Source organism: Callorhinus ursinus, unplaced genomic scaffold, assembly GCF_003265705.2.
Source record: "Callorhinus ursinus isolate GAN/ISIS: 27379988/994484 unplaced genomic scaffold, GSC_fseal_2.0 scaffold222, whole genome shotgun sequence".
In the NCBI taxonomy this organism is placed as follows: Eukaryota; Metazoa; Chordata; class Mammalia; order Carnivora; family Otariidae; genus Callorhinus; species Callorhinus ursinus.
Window position 1 is genome coordinate 15,162 of NW_027397281.1, and position 18,836 is coordinate 33,997.

Genomic DNA, 18,836 nt, shown 5'->3' on the forward strand with positions numbered 1-18,836 from the left:
GTCTGGAGAGTGTGTGCGCTTTGGCGGCGCGCTGGAGCGGGTCGGGGAGGAGGCGGACGGGGCCCAGGGCCCAGGAGCTTTGCTTGGTGGGTCGGGAGTAGGTGCGGCGCTGGGGCGGCCCCCGTCGTGCTATGCGGGTACCCAGGGCGTGTGGGCCCTGTGGGGCCGGAGTTGAGGGCTTGCGAGGCGTTGGGCAGTGAACCCTGCGGGTGTTGCGCGCGGCTGGTGTTTTCCCCTGGCGGAACTGTGACCCCGCGGAACTGTGACCCCAGCGAGTGCTTGAAGTGTGCTTCCGGACTGAGGCACCTAGGGGCAGGGGAGCGCGGACTCGGGGCTTGGGGTGACGGCTTGGTCTCCGTCCCCAGTGCGTGTGGCTGTTGCTAGGATCCGCGGTGTGCCGGTGGGGAAGTTTGTCCTGTGTTCCCTGGAGGGCTGATGGCTTTGGAGAGAGGGGGGTTGTTTGTGCCGGGCTGGGTGTTACGGGGTGTGTGGTTTACGGAACTAACCAGGCTTGTGGTGGTGGGTGTGGGGTAAGGAAGCTCACCGTTTGCTTTACTGGGGGTTGGGGATCGCGTGTGGCTGTGCGGTGCTTGGGTGAGTGTGGGCTCCGGGTGCAAGCATGCTGCGGGCCCCTGGGGCTTAGAGGGTTTGGGAAGGCCACACCTTGCTTTTTGTACATAAAGGCAACGGTCACCTTGTTGTCCAAGATCATATTGGTGTTGGTTTACAGGGTGTTCCTCTTTCAGTTTTTTTTTTTTTTCTGGACATAGAATCATCTTCCTGTTTCCATCCAAGAAACGTTATCCAATTCCATTACCTAATGGCTTTTTGCCATTGTATTCCTTGTTTTCATAAGGGTGGGTCATATTTGAGGGGAATTCTGAATTAATCTTTTTTTTAAGATTTTATTTATTTATTTGAGAGAGAGAATATGAGAGAGAGCACAAGAGGGGAGAGGGTCAGAGGCAGAAGGAGACTCCCTGCTGAGCAAGGAGCCTGATGCGGGACTCGATCCGGGGACTCCAGGATCATGAACTGAGCCGAAGGCAGTCGCTTAACCAACTGAGCCACCCAGGGGCCCAATTCTGAATTAATCTTAAAAGCATTGGTAGCTTACTGACAAATGAGTATCCTAAGAAATACACGGTAAATAATGTCAATCCGGTTTTCCCTTACACCCATTGAGGGAAACTGAAGGCCTGAAGGCCCCCAACCACTAAATTTGTTTAGTGTTCACTGAATAAGAATTGGTGTTTATTATATATATATGTGTATATATATATATGCACTAAAGAAGACATGCTTGTTGTCTAACACATTTACAATGAAGCGACAACCATTTTCAGTACTTTGGTATATTTCTTTCTGTCTTTATCTGCACCTGTATTTCTCTGCCCAAGTTATTTCTAGGATCCTATTACATATACGATTTGTATGCTGCATTCTTTCCTTAGTAGCATTCATTCAACACATATTTGCCCTCTGTGTGCCGGGTTCTATGCTGGTCCTGAGGATACACTGGTGAGTGATCACAAAACTGTCCCATTTTTATGATCCTGATTTCACTATTGATCTGCTTCCACTCACACAAGTAGAAACAGAAACTATTTTGCTCACTTAGAACCCCAGTGCCAGGCACACAGTGGCAGTTGAGTAATCGTTGCTAAAATTTATGGGGGGTGGCAGACAAATCAAAACATGCTATGAACAAATACATTATAACCCAAGACAAGTATTCTGGAGGAAAGGAGCTTGATTCTCTGATAGCATTTAACAATGACTAGGGGCCGGGGCAATTTCTCTTACTGAAGAGGCCAAACTCTGCCTCTGTGGGGCTTCTGTACTTACTAGTCCCTCAGACTTGGAACATTCTCTTCCGGCCCCTTGTCTGTCAGGCTCCTTCTTACCCTTCAAGCCCAGTTGAGATGTCACCCCCTCAGGAGGCCCCTCTCTGACCAGCCTGTCTCAGATAGACACACACACTCCAGCCCAAATCCCCCCTGACTGGGAGTCACTCTTGCAAAACTGTCTTCTGCTCTCCCTACTATAATGCAGAGATCTTCTCTGTCTTGTCACACTTGTGGTTCCAGATTTACAGCTTTTTGCCCAGTGTCTACACTCTTCTATAACTACTGAGTACCAGAAAGTGAAATATAAATAATACACTGTAATTAAGCTGGGACTTAGAGTGGCAGCAAAAATTCCTCCTGCTGCCAGGAGGAAGGTTCTTTAAACACCCGTCCTTAGGATGGCCTTTGTGTGGTGCCTAAGCTCAGTCTGGGGAAGCTGACTGTCAGAGAGGCTCTGGCTTCCACTGTTTATGTGGAGTCTGCAGGGCTCACAATACTCTAGTCTTGCTTGTTGCTAATCAACAAAAAGTTCATTTCTGTGGGGGGAGTAGCGTGCAGAGGGGCCAGTGGCAATAAAAGAAACCAGGAAAATGTTTTAGAAAAGGATCAAGTTTAGATCAAGCTTAGAGCCAACAGTTGAAGGAGACCATGACTGTTTTTTGGAAGAGAGGAAATGAATAGGGTGCAACATGGAAGGTAATAAAACAGAAATGCAGAAAAGGAAACACAAGGCCAAGTTGAGAGTTCAAAGGTAAAGTCAGGATCGGTATGAAATTAAGAGAAAGTACAAATGAGCCTCGTTCTGTCGGGTAGGGAAAATATGGCACTAGAACACACATGTGAGTTTTGAAGCAGCTCCCCGGCCCAGAAGCAGGTTTGTAAGCAGACAGTGTTGTGCCTGGAGGCTTGCCATCTCAGCGGTGGTTGCCAGCTACATGGGATGGTAGAAGGGAACACTTGTCCAATTCGGGACCGGTCTCCTTCTTCCAGAAGGGGTCTGCTTTTTGGACAAAACCCACCATCTCCTGCTGTGAGTGGTGTCTTTTTTAGGTCTTTTCTTTCTCTTTAATGGAGGAAGCCAAGATAGATCCCTAAGTGCTTACAGAGTAATTTCTTCTGTCCTTACTCTACATATTATCATGCAAAGAGAGCAGTCCTTATCTGGTCAATTGCTAGGTAACCAGAATCCTGGGAGATAGGCAACAGAAGAAATTACATGGCCAGATCTTTCTCCAGGGCATAAAGCTTAAAGGTGATTCTTTTCAGGATTAGATGCATCACAGTATATTTTTGACCTTGGTGTTCTCTTTCACTGCAGTGGTCTTTTGAGTGCTAAATCGTTTTGCCTAGCACCTCTCTGATGGACATGCTGTGCTTGGTGTTATGGCCGCATGGGTGAATGGAGTCAGCCATGGGATCTAGTCAACACAATGACTTGTGATAGTGACTGAGAGATCCACACAGAGGACAGTCTAAGAGAAGGGGACTGGCCACTGCCTCCCCAGGAAAGCAGACAGTGCTTGCTAGAGGAGCAGTTGAGTGGATTCAATGTAAGAAGACAGGAGTTGAGCAGGGTTTGCAGCTGAGCGGGAAGGAAGGGTGTTCATAGCCAAGGGAGCAGTGTGATCAGAGGCTTAGAGATAGGACATGGCTGGGGGCGCTCAAGGACTGTGGAGCTACCCAGTGTGGTAGCAGGAGGAAACGCGAGGCAAGAGAAAGGCCAAGGACTAGATCAAAGAGCGGATCACTGTGAAAAGCAACAGGATAGTCAGGAATGAACAATCCCCATCATTAAAATCCAGACATGATGTTATTATCTGTCCTTCCAGGGCACTTGAGCCCTTTTGTGTGACTTGGCACATAGCAAATCTAAACCGGGGTTACTTTGATTTCCGCAGATTCAGTAGAGGACCGTTTCTTGAGGACGACATTGCAGGGTGTGGTGTCAGCGTGGGAGGGTTTCAGATGAGTGTGGTGGGAAGCAGTGTCCGTAGTGGACCCAGACTGCCGGCTGCTGGAGATGTTGGCTTGGGCAAGTTACTGAACCTACTGGGCCTTAGTTGGCTCACCTTAGAGAGGGCAAAATAGTGCCCAACTCATAGGATGAGTATGAAGATAAGTTAAATTGTACTTGAAATAATGGTACAGGTAGTGCTGGATGTTTGCTATTTCTAAAATGATAAATACTATCACCACTATTGTTTAAGAAACAAGACATAGAGTCTTTGGTTACCGTACTTGGGAAAAAATAAAATCCCCATGATTTGGAGTTCTCCTTTGATAATGTTAAACTACTGTTTCTAACAAGAGCAGTGATGGAGAATGGGCTCAAAATAAAACAAGAAAGCATAAATACTTTGACATGAAAGAAATCAGATACTCTGTTAAAGGGAAAGAGCTGTCATTCAACCAATGAGAAAAGTTGAAGACAGGCATAAAACAACCAAGAAAAGATTACGATTTGCTGATATCTCTGGAAGAAGTTGGCTGAGCAGAAAAGAATTTGAGTTTTAGTCTAAGAGTGTGTGGAACTGGTAAGAGCGCTCATTCAGCTCTGTTGTTAGGTATTACAAGTGCAGAGGTGTCACCCATGGTCCTCAGAAGGTAACCGTCTTGTAGGGAGTAGGAACAATAATGACTTCCACTGTGGAGTCGTCTTGGAAGACGTAAATGGGGATGGTGAGGACACTTAACCCAGTTTTTTTTTTTTTGAGATTTTATTTATTTATTTGTCAGAGAGAGAGAAGAGCAGAAGCAGGGAGAGTGGCAGGCAGAGAGAGAAGAAGGCTCCCTGCTGAGCAGGGAGCCCGATGAGGGGCTCGATCCCAGGACCCTGGGGCCATGACCTGAACCGAAGGCAGACACTTAACCCACTGAACCACCCAGGTGTCCCCCCGTTTTTTTTTTTAAGATTTTATTTATTTATTTGTTTCAGAGAGAGAGAGAATGAGAGATAGAAAGCACGAGAGGGAAGAGGGTCAAGTCCCGGACTCCAGGATCATGACCTGAGCCGAAGGCAGTCACTTAACCAACTGAGCCACCCAGGTGCCCACCCAGGTGTCCCTTAACCCAGTTTTTTGGTGAGAGATGTCAAGAGCCACAAGAAGTGGCACGTTGGCTGAAACGAGGATGAATGGGTGGGAGGGTGGGAGGAATGCGGGGTCTCTGGTCAAAGCTGAAGTTAAATGATGCAGGGAGGTCTGGAGTGCTGACGTAATTTAGGTAATTTAATGGACACTGCCAGGAATTGAATAGGGCTTGAGAACAGGATGCAAGAGTGAGCAGAGTCCTGATAGTGATGGGCTTTACAAGTCGGCTAGATACTGTCCTGAGGGCGTTGGGAAGTCATTGAAAGGTATCTGACTTGGAAGAGCTTTGGTCACTGTGTCCTATCAACGTGTCTTCGGCAGCATTGTGAAACATGAAATGAATGGAAAGGTGGTGAGGTAGGTAAGGGGGCCTGTTCAGAGATGCTGGTAGCACTGTAGAGAAGAAATGGCAGTGGTTTGAACTGGAGGGAAGGGTAGAATTGTGAAAGGTAGAATTGTGAGTTGTGAAAACTGTTTATCTTGTTTGTTGAGGCAAGAGGACACACTCTGGCTTCATAATGTTATTTGAGAGAACATGACACGTTCCAAGTGGAGCCTGTGGGGCTACAACCAAACCCAAGTCCATCTGCCTGATGCGCAGCAAAGCCAATCACAGAGACATTAGGTATTTAGCTAGGAAAGTTTATTTGAGAGGCAACCAAAGGAGGCAGGAGAGCAAGCCTGAACTCCCCTTTCTGAAGGGAGAGAGAACAAGTCTTTTTTATAATCATAGGGGTTGAGATTATATAAATATTTATGAAAGCAACAGGGAAACTTACAACTTATTCATGAGGAAAGATGGAGCTTGTACATTGAGTGTCATACATGCATACATACCATGTTCCCTTTGGGGTGGATACTCAGCATCAGAAGGAGGCAAAATTTAGCCCCTGACCTCAGGAAGTTATCTCAGGACAAGGAGAAGGGGCTACAGGCCTGCCCTGAGAGCCAGTATAACCTGGATTGGGTCTTAGACTCCTTATCTAGGGTAAAGAATGCACAGCCTTGCTTGTTCGTAAACTGGAGCCATATCTATTGACCTTGATTCCAGGCTTCTGCAGTAACAGCTCATGAGTTTGTTAGCAGGGTCTGAAAAGACACACTGATTATGGAGAAACAGTTCTCTGAAAAAAAATGTATAAACTTTCTGCTAGTTTCAACTCATTAACACTATGGGGTACAGTTTCAGGGAGGCAGTTGAATATATACAGTCGGCACCTTGGCTAGAGATCAAGCATGGAGACCAGGATTTGGGAGGCAGCTCTTCTCAGTGGTAATGAGGTCATGGGAGTATACACACTCACCGAGAGGGATGTGCAGAATGAAGTAACCAGAGGTCCCACAGCAACCCATTAGGAACATCACATTATGGAATTAAGCAGAGAAGGAAGGGTAGCCAGAGGACAATCTGCCAACCTGGGTGGTGTGCTTTCCTGGAAACCAGGGAGAGAGCTTTTCAGGCAGGAGAGAGCCAAGACTGATCAATGGCTGCAGATGTTATAGACAGAGTAACATTACCGAGGAAGAAACTGTTAAAATGAATTTACCAAGAAGGGAGTCAACTAATGACTTTGAAAGTAATTTAACTGATTTCATGGGCCCAGAAATGAGTGGGAAGTGAAAAATACAATTGACAGGTATAGATGCCAGAGTCTCTATTTGAGGAAGCAAAGAAAATTTAAAACTAGGTTGTGTAGCCAGAGGAGACATAGCGGGTAGTTCAGGTTTCATTGAGATTCCAGTTTTGGTCGGAGACCAAGATTTTCTGAAGGTAGTTTTTTGGGCAGGGCTGTAGGTTTGTGCTGGTATAAGAGAGTTATTTTAATTTTTGCAAGTGTAGAGGCGGACAGTTGTGTTGACCTATATTAGCACACTATTTCACTTTCCTGAAACTCCCTTGGAACACTGGGGAATTTTCTGCATGCAGCCTATGTTATTATATAATGGCATCTATTGTTAAAGTATTGTAATGCCCAAAAAAGCAACATTATTTTCCTGTAAGGTTATTCAGAGTAGTAAATTTTGATATTTAAATGGTATCTACTCACTTGTGAGAAGCTTAGTTCACTCATATGAAACATGAAATGGAGTCTTACATGAAAGACTTTAGTGCGTATTTATCTTCATCTATGAACTTCGTAATGCTTATTTAATAATTAATAATGCTTATTTGATAATCACTTGTTACTCTAGCATTTCTGAAGCACCCTCTGGGTTCACAGTGCATTAGAAAAAAGAAAACCTATGATCCCTGGCCTCTAGGAAGTTGCCTTCTGCAAGGAGACTGAGCCTGAAGTGAAGAGTTATCATTAGTTTGTTTCAGACTATGGAAGAGTAATTGGAGCAGAGTGCTATGTACTACAGAAGGCTTCTTAGAGGAGAGGCTAGTTTTTAAATGAATTTAGAAAAAAATGGGGATGGTTGCATACCTATATATATTTTAAGACCATAAACATTGATTTTGTCTCTTCAGTTTATCATTGTACGAAAATTCAGCTTATTCCCCATCAAATAAAATGCTAATAGCCTGTTATTTGAAGCAAGCAGGGCATATCCTCCACTACTCCCACCACCTGGGTAAAAGCATGTAAGTATCATTAAAAGCTTGCCAAGGATCTTTCCATTTGTTCTGTATTACCTACCTCCTGCCAGACCACAGTCCCTGGTTGGTGAGTGAGATAAACACTTACATGTATTTAAAAAAGACATAAAAAAAAAAAAGACATAAAAAAGCATACCAAAAAAATTTCATGTTCTTATTCTCTTATCCCTAGATGCCTGTGGTGAGCCACCCAAATATGAAACCATGGCCTTGAGGGATAGCCCTAAAAAGTATTATGAAGTTGGGGAGGAAGTATATTATCAGTGTTATCCAGGATACTTAACTCTGCGATCCGTCGTGACTTATTGTGAGCAAAATCACTCATGGTACCCTCTTGAAGAAGCTTGTTTCAGTAAGTAAACAACAAAAAAAACAAACAAAAAATTTTTTTTTGCTTTTGCTTTCTCTAGAGATTTTTACAAATTTTAGGGTGCATTTGCCCCTACAGCAAGATTTTCTCATGTGAAAATTGGTTTCAGATAGTAGTATTTTTTCCAATATTTAAGAAATCCCCAGGGGATCTTTTTCTTGGCAATTGTTTACCAGGTTAAATGTGAATTTTAAGTTTGCATACCAGTTAGTTATAGAAAATGATACTGCATTAATTGCAGAGAGTAGTGCAGAATTTTGATCTTGATTTAAATCTGTTTTGAAATTGGTGTTAAAAAACAAATTTTAAAATTTTATTTTAGGAAAAGAATGTAATACTCCAGGACTCGAAAATGGTGAAGTCTTTGCCCCAAATTACACCTTTCAATTTGACAGTGAAGCTTACTTTTATTGTAATGAGGGGTAAGTTGCTCCTTAGAGGAAATAAGGTAAATGTTACTAATTCCATTTTTGTTTTGCTTCTCAAGCATTCCCATAAATGTTGCACTTATAAAAGGCCCAAGGGCCTTTTATAGAGACTGAAAAGATGCATAATTAATTCAAAGAAACTTACATTGAAGGAAAACAAAATTGTCTAATACTTACATATCTAATAAGTTTATTGTAAGTGTAAGCATCAAAAATGTAGTAATCATGGTGACTTTATCCTTGGCAAATTGCACCCTATTTAAAATGCCAACTTTCAGATTTGAAGGAGGACTCACAGAAATGTTGTGTTCTTGAAGTCCTGTATTTCCTTATTTACACTGTCCGGTGGTTCTATCCATTACAGTGAACTGGATAGTGAAGTCTCCAACTGGTAGAAATGACTATTATGTAGCAATGTGTATTTCTTTGTTCAATTCGGTCAGTTTTTGCTTCGTATGTTGTTTTTTTTTAAAGTTATTTTTTTTAAAGGATTTTATTTATTCATTTGAGACACAGAGATACAGAGAGAGAAGAGAAAGCATGAGCAGGGAGAGAGGCAGAGGGAGAGGGAGAAGCAGGCTCCCTGCTGAGCCAGGAGCCCGATGTGGGGCTCGATCCCAGGACCCTGGGATCATGACCTGAGCCGAAGGCAGATGCTTAACCATCTGAGCCACCCAGGCGCCCTGCTTCGTATGTTTTGATGGTCTGTCATCAGGTGGCATAAATGTTTACAACTGTTAAATCTTCTTGCTGTGTGAACCCTTTATTAATGTATAATATCCTTTGTCTCTCTTTTTTTTTTAAGATTTTATTTATTTGACAGAGAGAGAGGCAGGAGAGAGAGAACACAAGCAGGGGGAGTGGGAGAGGGAGAAGCAGGCTTCCCGCGGAGCAGGGAACCCGATGCGGGGCTCGATCCCAGGACCCTGGGATCATGACCTGAGCCGAAGGCAGACGCTTAACAGCTGAGCCACCCAGGCGCCCTATCCTTTGTCTCTTGTAACCTTTTTTGATTTAAAGTCTTTGGTCTGATATTAGTATAGACAACCTTACTCTCTTTTGGTTACTATTTGCTGAAATATTTTTTTCAGTCCATTCACTTTCAACCTGTTTTTGTCCTTGGATCTTAAGTGAGTCTCTTATAGATAGCATATAGTTAGATCATGTGTTTTCATCCATTCTACCAATCTCTGTCTTTCAATTAGAGAGTTTTAATCCATTTACATTTGAGGTAATTACTGATAAGGAGAGAATTACTTCTGTGTTTGTGCTATTTGTTTTCTATATGCCCTATAGCTTTATTGTGGCCCTCATTTCCTGCATTAGTGTCTTCTTTATTTGCTTATTTGACTTTTTGTATTGAAATGTTGGAATTCCTTTCTCATTTCCTTTTGTGTATATTCTATGGCTGTTTTCTGTGTGGTTATCATGGGGATTATATTTAACATCCTAAAGTTATAATACTCTAACTTGAATTTGTACCAGTTTAATGTCATAACATACAAAAACTCTGATCCTTTATAACTCCACCCCACCCCATTTGATTGTTTATTACACAAAATTACATCTTTATACATCCTGTGTTCCAAAACATAAACTAATAGTTCTTTTAAATTAGTTCTTTAAATTATGTAGAAAACAAGATTTGGAGTTAAAAACCAAAGTTACAGTAATACTATATTTTACATTTCTTTTTTTTCTTTAATATTAGTCTCTTAAGTTACAAAGAAAACAAAAATTACAGTTATAAGTCATTGTTACAATCATACAAGCTGTTATAATTACCCATGTATTTATCTTTAGTGAGATATTTATTTCTCCGTATGGCTCAAAGATACTTTCTAGTGTCCTTTCATTTCATCTTGCAGGACTCCCTTAAGCATTTCTTATTTCTTGCAAGGGACATTTGGTGGTCACTAACTCCCCCAGCTTTTGTTTATCTATAAATAGTCTTAGTTTCCTCGTCACTTTTGAAAGATAGTTTTACTGGATAGACGATTATTGGTTGACAGTTCTTTTCTTCTAGCACTTTTTTTTTTTTAAGATTTTATTTATTTATTCATGGGAGACAGAGAGAGAGGCAGAGGCAGAGGGCTCCTCTGCAGGGAGCCCGATGTGGGACTCGATCCCAAGACCCTGGGATCATGACCTGAGCTGAAGGCAGATGCTTAACCCACTGAGCCACCCAGGCACCCTCTTCTAGCACTTTTTTGAGTATACTCTCCCACTATCTTCTGGCCTCCAAAGCTTCAGGTAAGAAATCTGGTAATATTATTGAGGATCCCTTGTATGATGACTCACTTCTCTCTTCCTGCTTTTGCGATTCGATTCTCTCTTCATTTTTGTCTTTTGAAAGTTTATTATATGTCTTAGTTACTCTTTGAGTTCATTTTTGCCTGGAGATTGCTGAGCTTCTTGGATGTTTGTAGTCATGTCTTTCATCACATTTGGGATGTTGTCAGCCATCAGATATTCTCTCTGCCCCTTTCTGTCTCTCTTATCCTTTCAGGACTCCCACAGTGTGTATGTTGGTCTTTTTAATGGTGTCCCATAAGTCCCTTAAGTTCTGCTCACTTTTCTTCACTCTTTTTTCTTTCTTGTCCTCAGACTCAATAATTACCATTGTTCTGGCTTCATGTTCACTGATTTCTTCTGGTGCTCACATCTACTTTCAGTGCCTTTAGGGAATTTTTCATATCCCAGTTATTTGACTTTTATGCTCCAGAATTTCTTTTTGGTTTCTTTTTAGGTTTTCTGTCACCTTATTGACATTTCCATTTCATTCATACATCATTTGCTTCACTTTCTCCAGTTCTTCCTTTAGTTCTGTGAGCATGTTTAAGATAGTTATTTTGAAGTCTTTGTCTAGTAAATCTGCCATCAGGTCTTTTTCAGGAACAGTTTCTGTTGATTTATTTTTTTCTTTTCAATGGGCCAAGCTTTCCTGTTTCTTTGTATATCTTGTGATTTTGTGTGTGTGTGTGTGGAATACTGGACATTTGAATCTAATAATATGGAAATAAAATTCTTCCCTTCCCCTAGGACCAATGTTTTATGTCATTATTCATATTTTTTTGTGATTGTGGTAGGGTATCTCTGTTGAGGATCAGCCTGACATTTATTTATTTATTGTTAATTTAAAATCAGTTTAATTAATATATAGTGTATTATTAGTTTCAGGGGTAGAATTTAGTGATACATCAGTTGCATATAACACCTAGTGCTAACTACATCAAGTGCCCTCCTTAATGCCCATCACCCAGTAACCCCATCCCTCCACTCACCTCCCCTCCAGCAACCCTCCGTTTGTTTCCTATAGTTAAGAGTCTATTATGGTTTGTCTCCCTCTCTGATTTCATCTTATTTTATTTTTCCTCCCCTTCCCCTATGTTCATCTGTTTTGTTTCTTAAATTCCACATATGAGTGAAATCATAAAATATTTGTCTTTCTCTGACTGATTTATTTTGCTTAGCATAATACCCTCTAGTTCCATCCATGTTGTTGCAAATGGCAAAACTTCATTCTTTTTGATGCTGAGTAATATTTCATTATCTCTATCTCTATCTCTATCTACCTATCTATCTATCTATCTATATCTATTTCACATCTTCTTATCCATTCATCTGTCAATGGACATCTGGGCTCTTCCCATATTTTATCAGCCTGACATTTAAACTAACAGTCTTTCCAGTCTTTTCTGAGACTTTCCTTGGAAATACAACTCACTTCTTAACTTCTCTTCACATATGCACTTGGTTTTGAATATTCTAGTCTTTAATGTTTGGCCCCAGAGAGGGAAAAAGTGAAAAATGAAGTGGAGAGCAAAGAGTACTGGATGTTTACATTCCCTGAAAGTCACTTCAGACAGTTAGAGAGGGGCTTACGAGAGTTAGGAGTATGTATGACAGCAGTGGCTGCCCACCTCTTTGATTGCTTCCCTGTGATTGGAGTCGGAATTCAGTGATAAGAGCAAAGGTCCCCAGTATTTGGAGGACAAGGTCCTTTTTGCCCACCCTCACTCTCTGAAACTGCTTCTAAGCTGCTCCAGGAACACATACACAGCTGCCTGCAGGGGTAGGAGATACATACCTGACACGGCGCTAAGATGATATTGACTGAAATCAATACAATTTACCTGTCCAAGTCTTTCCTTGGAAGTTGCAAGCTGTCATCAGACTCGAGCTCCAAAACAGTTCCATTAGGCAGATTCTCCCATTGCACTTGTTGTCTGGTTGGGGAGACAGATTCTTAGTGCTTCCTACTCTGCCATTTTCCCAGAATCCTTCCCTAAATACCATAATGTAGAAAAAAGGCAATTGGATCCACATATAAACAGTTTCACTATTTTTTTTAACTTGACCAAGTAAAAATATTGGAACATCCAGTTAGTAGTTATATAGAGTAAGCCTGCTAGGCAGTTTGAGGGATACAAAAAGTTTAAGACATATTCTCTTCTCAAAGAAGTTGTAGACTTGTTGAGAAACACAATGTATGGAGAGGTGTCAAAGCAAAATAATAAATGAGAAGCAGCAAATAAATAGAATTATTCATGATTATTATAGTAAGAGTCCAGCAGAAGAGAGTACCATGAATTTAAATCACAAGAGAAAATTTCACTGAGTAATATTCCTGATCTAGTCCCAGAAAAATATTCTTACCTAAAGAATATTAACAAGAGCTAAAAATTGCCTAGCACTCAATAGGTACCAGATGCTAAGTCATCTAATCCTTGAAACAGTCCCATGAAGTATGCACTGTTATCCTCTTTTCACAGACGAGGAAGCTGAGCAAGGGGACCATTAAGGGACTTGCCTGAGCTCAGATAGAAAGTGAGTCATGGAGCTGGGACTCAGATCCAGACAGGCAAACTCTAGGGCCTGATCTCTCTACCCAGTTGTTGTTTTTACTGAGAAGAATGGTGTGAACATAGGCATAGAAATGAATGTGTAATGTGATTGCTGGAGATAGCAAAGAGGCCAGACTGACAGGTACAGCAGATGTATTTAGACATCTTTGCTTTTGGTCAATGACGGTTCAAATGCAGAAACTCTACTTATTTATTTATTTAAAGATTTTTTTTTTTAATTTATTGGACAGAGAGCACAAGCAGGGGGAGCAGCAGGCAGAGGGAGAGGGAGAAGCAGGCTCCTTGATGAGCAGGGAACCCAATGTAGGGCTCCATCTGGGATAATGACCTGAGCTGAAGGCAGATGCTTAACCATCTGAGCCACCCAGGCGCCCCTAGAAACTCTATTTAATTAATAGCGGATATGGTTAGCACTTTCACTACATAATGTTATTTAAGAAACTTCTCCCTCAAACTACTGTGTAGAAAAGCAACAGTGTTAAAAATTTTCATTTTTACATGCATCTTGTTAACTAATAGAGAAAACAGTAAGTTTTTCTTTTCTCAGTTATTACTTATCTGGAAAAAAAGCTCTACTTTGTGAACTTCGTGGGGATGATGTGTTTTGGAGTGATGAATTTCCAAAATGCTATAGTAAGTAAATTTTCATTTTAGAATTTAGACAAGCAAGCCTCAATCTTTTGGGCCTCAGATCCCCTTTATGCTTTTAAATTGACAAAGATCCCAAAGAGCTTTTTTTTATGTGGGCTGTGCTTATTGATATTCATTATATTGGAATAAAAAAATGAGAAGTTTTAAAGATAATTATTATGTTTAAGAATAGTAAGCTCAATACGTTAACATATGCAGCATATTTTTATGAAAAATAAATTTTCCAAACCAAGTACTGAAAATAGTGCCATTGTTTTACATTTTTGCAATCTCTTTCATATTTGGCTTAAAGAAGGACATCTGGATTCAGTCTGTTGTGAAAGCACACAATATGTAGTCTTGGAAAATTTCAGTGTATGTTCATAAGGATGAAAGTGAAGAAAGACAATATCTTGGTATTATTGTGAATCACTTATTTAGCAAATGTATATGTGTGTGTGTGTGTGTGTATTTGCAAATGGATATACTTAAATATAAAGAATTTCTCAGCTAGCAGTAAATTTTATTTTTAATCACAAACATGTCTTCTCATTAAAATTTCAGTACCTTTAATGATGACTAGAACAAAACTTAGCATGGCCTTATAAAGTAATAATAGGTATTTCATATAGGTATTAAAGAAAATGAGTTTTGTGTTTTGAAAGTTTATTTCAAAGGTTTGAATTTGGGATCATTCATTTTGTCATAGAAGCCTAAATAGGTACTAGATTCACAGCTAGCTTGTAGAAATTGGTAATGAATTTACTGAAGGCAGTTCATAGGACTGTATAATGCTATCTTAACACTTTTCCTTTTGCCCTTTATTTCCTCTTTTTGTCTCCTTTTTAAGGGATTTACTGTAAACCACCTGCAAAAATAAAAAATGGAAAATACACCAATAGTCACAGAACTATATTTGAATATAATGAATTAATTACTTTCAGTTGTAACCCTTCACAAGGACCAGATGAATTTTCACTTGTTGGAAACAGCAAACTTATTTGTGTTGACAATAACAAGTGGAGTAGTAGCCCTCCTGAGTGTAAAGGTAGTGATATTTCCATTTATTTCCTTCTTCATTTGTAAATTTTAAATTTGGAAACATTTTATAAATAGTTTTATCTATAAGTAAACAAAATAGTCATATATGCTTCCTCCTTCTGTTAAATTGACTTCCAATGTAGATTAATACAGGTTAAGTGAAATCAGTTCTAGTTACAGAGTGCCCTGCTCTTCATCCCATCTGTTCTCAGCATTCTAGTTCACACAGGATGAACTACTGTGTATATGCACAAGTTAGGAATTTTTTTGCTTGAAAGAACCCCAAAACTCAACACATACTGGGTTAAAAATAAGAAAATCTTTTCTTATATTACAAGCTATCTGAGAGTTCTGGCTACAGGAAAAATTGTAAAAGACTAACCCTCTCACTGCCAAGACTGGAAAGCTCTGGACAAAACATATTTTAAAAACAATGTTCATGACACTGGAGAGTGATCAAAAGCAGGGAGGCACTAGAGGAGATTTGACTCTTGGAAGAAAGGGACCACTGAGTAACAGCAAAATATTTACTCTTTTCTGTCTTTTTTTTTTAAAGATTTTATTTATTTATTTGAGAGAGAGAGAGAGCACGAGTGGGGGGCAGAGAGAGGGAGAAGCAGACTCCTACTAAGCAGGGAGCCTGACGTGGGGCTCAATCCCAGGATCCCAGGATCATGACCTGAGCCAAAGGCAAACGCGCAACCAACTGAGCCACCCAGGCGCCCCAATATATTTACTCTTTTCAAGTGCACATGGAACATTCTCTAAGATAATTTTTAACAGATTTCAAAAAATTGAAATTATTCAGAATATATAACTGATTACAATGGAATGAATGTAGAAATAAAGCAGATAACCTAGAAAACCTTCAACAATTTGATAATTATGCAAGACACTTCTTTTTTTTTTTAAGATTTTATTTATTTATGTGACAGAGAGAGACACAGCGAGAGAGGGAACACAAGCAGGAGGGGGTGGATGAGGGAGAAGCAGACTTCCCGCAGAGCAGGGAGCCCAATGCAGGGCTCAATCCCAGGACCCTGGGATCATGACCTGAGCCGAAGGCAGATGCCTAACGAATGAGCCATCCAGGCGCCCCTATGTAAGACACTTCTAACCAACCCCTGAGTCAAAGAAGAATTCACAAGAGAATTTATTTCTGTTTTGAATTGAATAAAAATGAAAACATGGCATATCAAATTTCAAAATTTGGTACATGAAAACATTGCTTAGAGGAAAATTTATAACCTGAAATAGTTATGTTAGAAAAACAGAAGTCTCGATGATCTCTGCTTCCAAAAAAGAAGAGCAGATTAAACCCAAAACAAGGAGACAGAGGAGATAATATCAATCGAAGTAAATCAATGAAATTGAAGAGAGAAAATTAATGAAACCAAAACCTGGTTCTTGGAGAAAAAATCAATAAAATATATAAAGTTATAGCCAGGCTGAAAGAAAAAGAGAAGATACTTTATCAATATCAAGAATGAAAAAGAGGACAACACTAAATATCCTACGGACATTTAAGGGATAATAGGGGAATATTATGAAAACAACTTTGTGCCTGTAAATATGACAACTTATATATGAAATTGACAAATTCCTTGGAAGACACAAAATACCAACCAAGGCTCACTTCAGAGATATACATAACCTAAATAGTCATCTTCTTCTTCTTCTTTTTTTTTTTTAAGTAAGCTCTATGCCCAATGTGGGGCTTGAACTCACAGCCCTGAGATGTGAGCCAGGCATCTAAGCCAGCCAGGCATCCCTGAATAGTCTTATATCTATTAAAGAAATAGAATTTTTAGTTAAAAACCTCCCCACAATAAGAACTGCAGGCCCGGATGGCCTCCCTTGAAAATTCTAACAAACAGTTCAGGAATAAATAATAGTAGCTCTACGCAAACTCCTCAAAACATTTAAGAGGAAAGAATACTTCTCAACTCATTTCATGAGGACATCATTATCCCGATGCCAAAACCAGACAAAAACTTTGCAGGAAAATGACAAACAATATCTTTAATGAACATAGAACCAAAACGTCTCAAAATATCAACAAAGCAAATCCTGCCACATATAACCATAATAATACATCATAGCAAAGTAAGATTTATCCCATAAATGCAAGATTGGTTCAGATTTAAAAATTAATCAGTGTAATTTACTATACCAAGAGACTATAAATAAGAAAAAAAATGATCCTCTTAATAAATGTTAAAAAAAAAGCACTTGACAATTCATCTTTTTCAGGATAAAATTTCTCAACAAACTAGGAATAGAAAAGTAGTAACTATCTCATCTGATAAAAGGCATCAACAAAAATCTCAGAGCTAACATTATATTGAATGGTAAAAGACTGATTTCCCCCATGGTAGGAGTAAGAGAAGGAAATCTACTCTCACCACTCTATCCAGCATTGTACAGGATGTCCAGCTGCTACAACAAGGAAAGAGAAAGAATTAGGCATACATATTGGAAAGTAAGAAATAAAGTCACTGTTCACTTAGGACCCGATGGTCTGTGTAGAACAAAGACAGAAGTTCTAAAAAGGTTGCAGAATATAAGATCAACATACAGAAGACAGTTATAAGTCTGTATACTAGCAATAAACCATTAGAAATTGAAATTTTTAACATTATTTACAGTAGCTCCAAAACATGAAATACTTGAGTATAAATCTAACAATATATATGAAAGATTTTAAGGCTAAAACCTACTAAACGCTAATAGAGGAAATTAAAGAAAACCTTAATAAATGAAAGGATAGACGTTAGTTATGGTTTGGAAGATTCAATATAATAGTCAATTCTCTGTAATTTATCTAAATTCAGCACAATCCCAATAAAAATCCCAGCAGAACTTTTTGTATAAATTAAACTGATTCTAAACTTTATATGGGAAAACAAAATAACTAGAATAGTGAAAATAATTTTGAAAAGAATTGGTGGATTCACTCTACCTGATGTTAAGACTATATAAAGCATACTTAAGGCATATAATCAAGACAATGTGGTATAGGTGAAAGAATAGCCATATAGAGCAATGGAATAGAATACTAAATCCAGAATTAGATGCTTGCCAATATATCCAGTTGATGTCCTTTAGGTATACAGGTATACAAACAATTCAGTGGAAAAACAATAATCTTTTCAACAAATGGTAGAGCACAATAATTAGACATCTATGTGCCCCCCCCCAAAAAAACAAAAAGGAAACTTGACTGAAGTTAGCACCAGAAGCCAACGTTTATTCAAAATGGATCATAGAGATCCAATAATTCCACTACTGGGCATACCCAAAGAAAACAAAAACACTAATTTGAAAAGATATAAGCACTCCTTTATTGCAGCATTATTTACAATAGTTGAGATACAGAAGCAACCTAAGTGGCCATCAATAGATGAATGTCTAAAGAAGATGTGTTGTATGTACACACACACACACACACACACACTGGAATATTACATAGCCATAAAAAGGGATGAGATTTTGCCATTTACAAAAATACGAATAGACCTAGAGGGTATTATGCCAAGTGAAATAAGTCAGACTGAGACAGACAAATTCCATATGATTCCACTCATATGTGGAATCTAAAAAACAAAACAAATGAAAAAACAAACGAAAGTAGAATCAGACCTATAAATAAAGCAAACTGATGGTTGCCAGAGGAAAGAGAGGTGGGCGATGAACAAAATCGGTGAAGGGGAGTGACAGATACAGACTTACCATTATAGAATGAATAAGTCATGGAAATAAAATGTACAGTATAGGAAATGTAGTCAATGATATTGTATAGTGACAAGTGGTAGCTACACTTGTGGTGAGTAATAGCATAACATATAGAGATGGTGAATCACTGTGTTTTACACCTGAAACTAAGGTAACATGTATCAACTATACTCAAAATTCAAAAAATTTAAAAAATTAATAAAATTTAGGGGAGAAAATGAAC

General features: G+C 39.5%; 1 protein-coding gene across 20 annotated transcripts in view; it reads left to right on the forward strand.

Moving 5' to 3' along the window:
- CD46 (CD46 molecule) overlaps window positions 1–18,836 on the forward strand; it is a 63,581-nt gene that overhangs the window by 15,144 nt on the left and 29,601 nt on the right. For all 20 annotated transcript variants that reach the window (XR_003206662.2, XR_003206660.2, XR_003206659.2 and 17 more), the window contains 4 exons: window positions 7,714–7,893; window positions 8,234–8,333; window positions 13,755–13,840; window positions 14,688–14,885. Coding sequence is in view for 13 of the 20 variants with exons in the window: in XM_025865853.2 (XP_025721638.1) it covers window positions 7,714–7,893; window positions 8,234–8,333; window positions 13,755–13,840; window positions 14,688–14,885 (564 nt within the window). In the remaining 7 variants the exon portion in view is untranslated. The remainder of the gene's footprint in view (window positions 1–7,713; window positions 7,894–8,233; window positions 8,334–13,754; window positions 13,841–14,687; window positions 14,886–18,836) is intronic.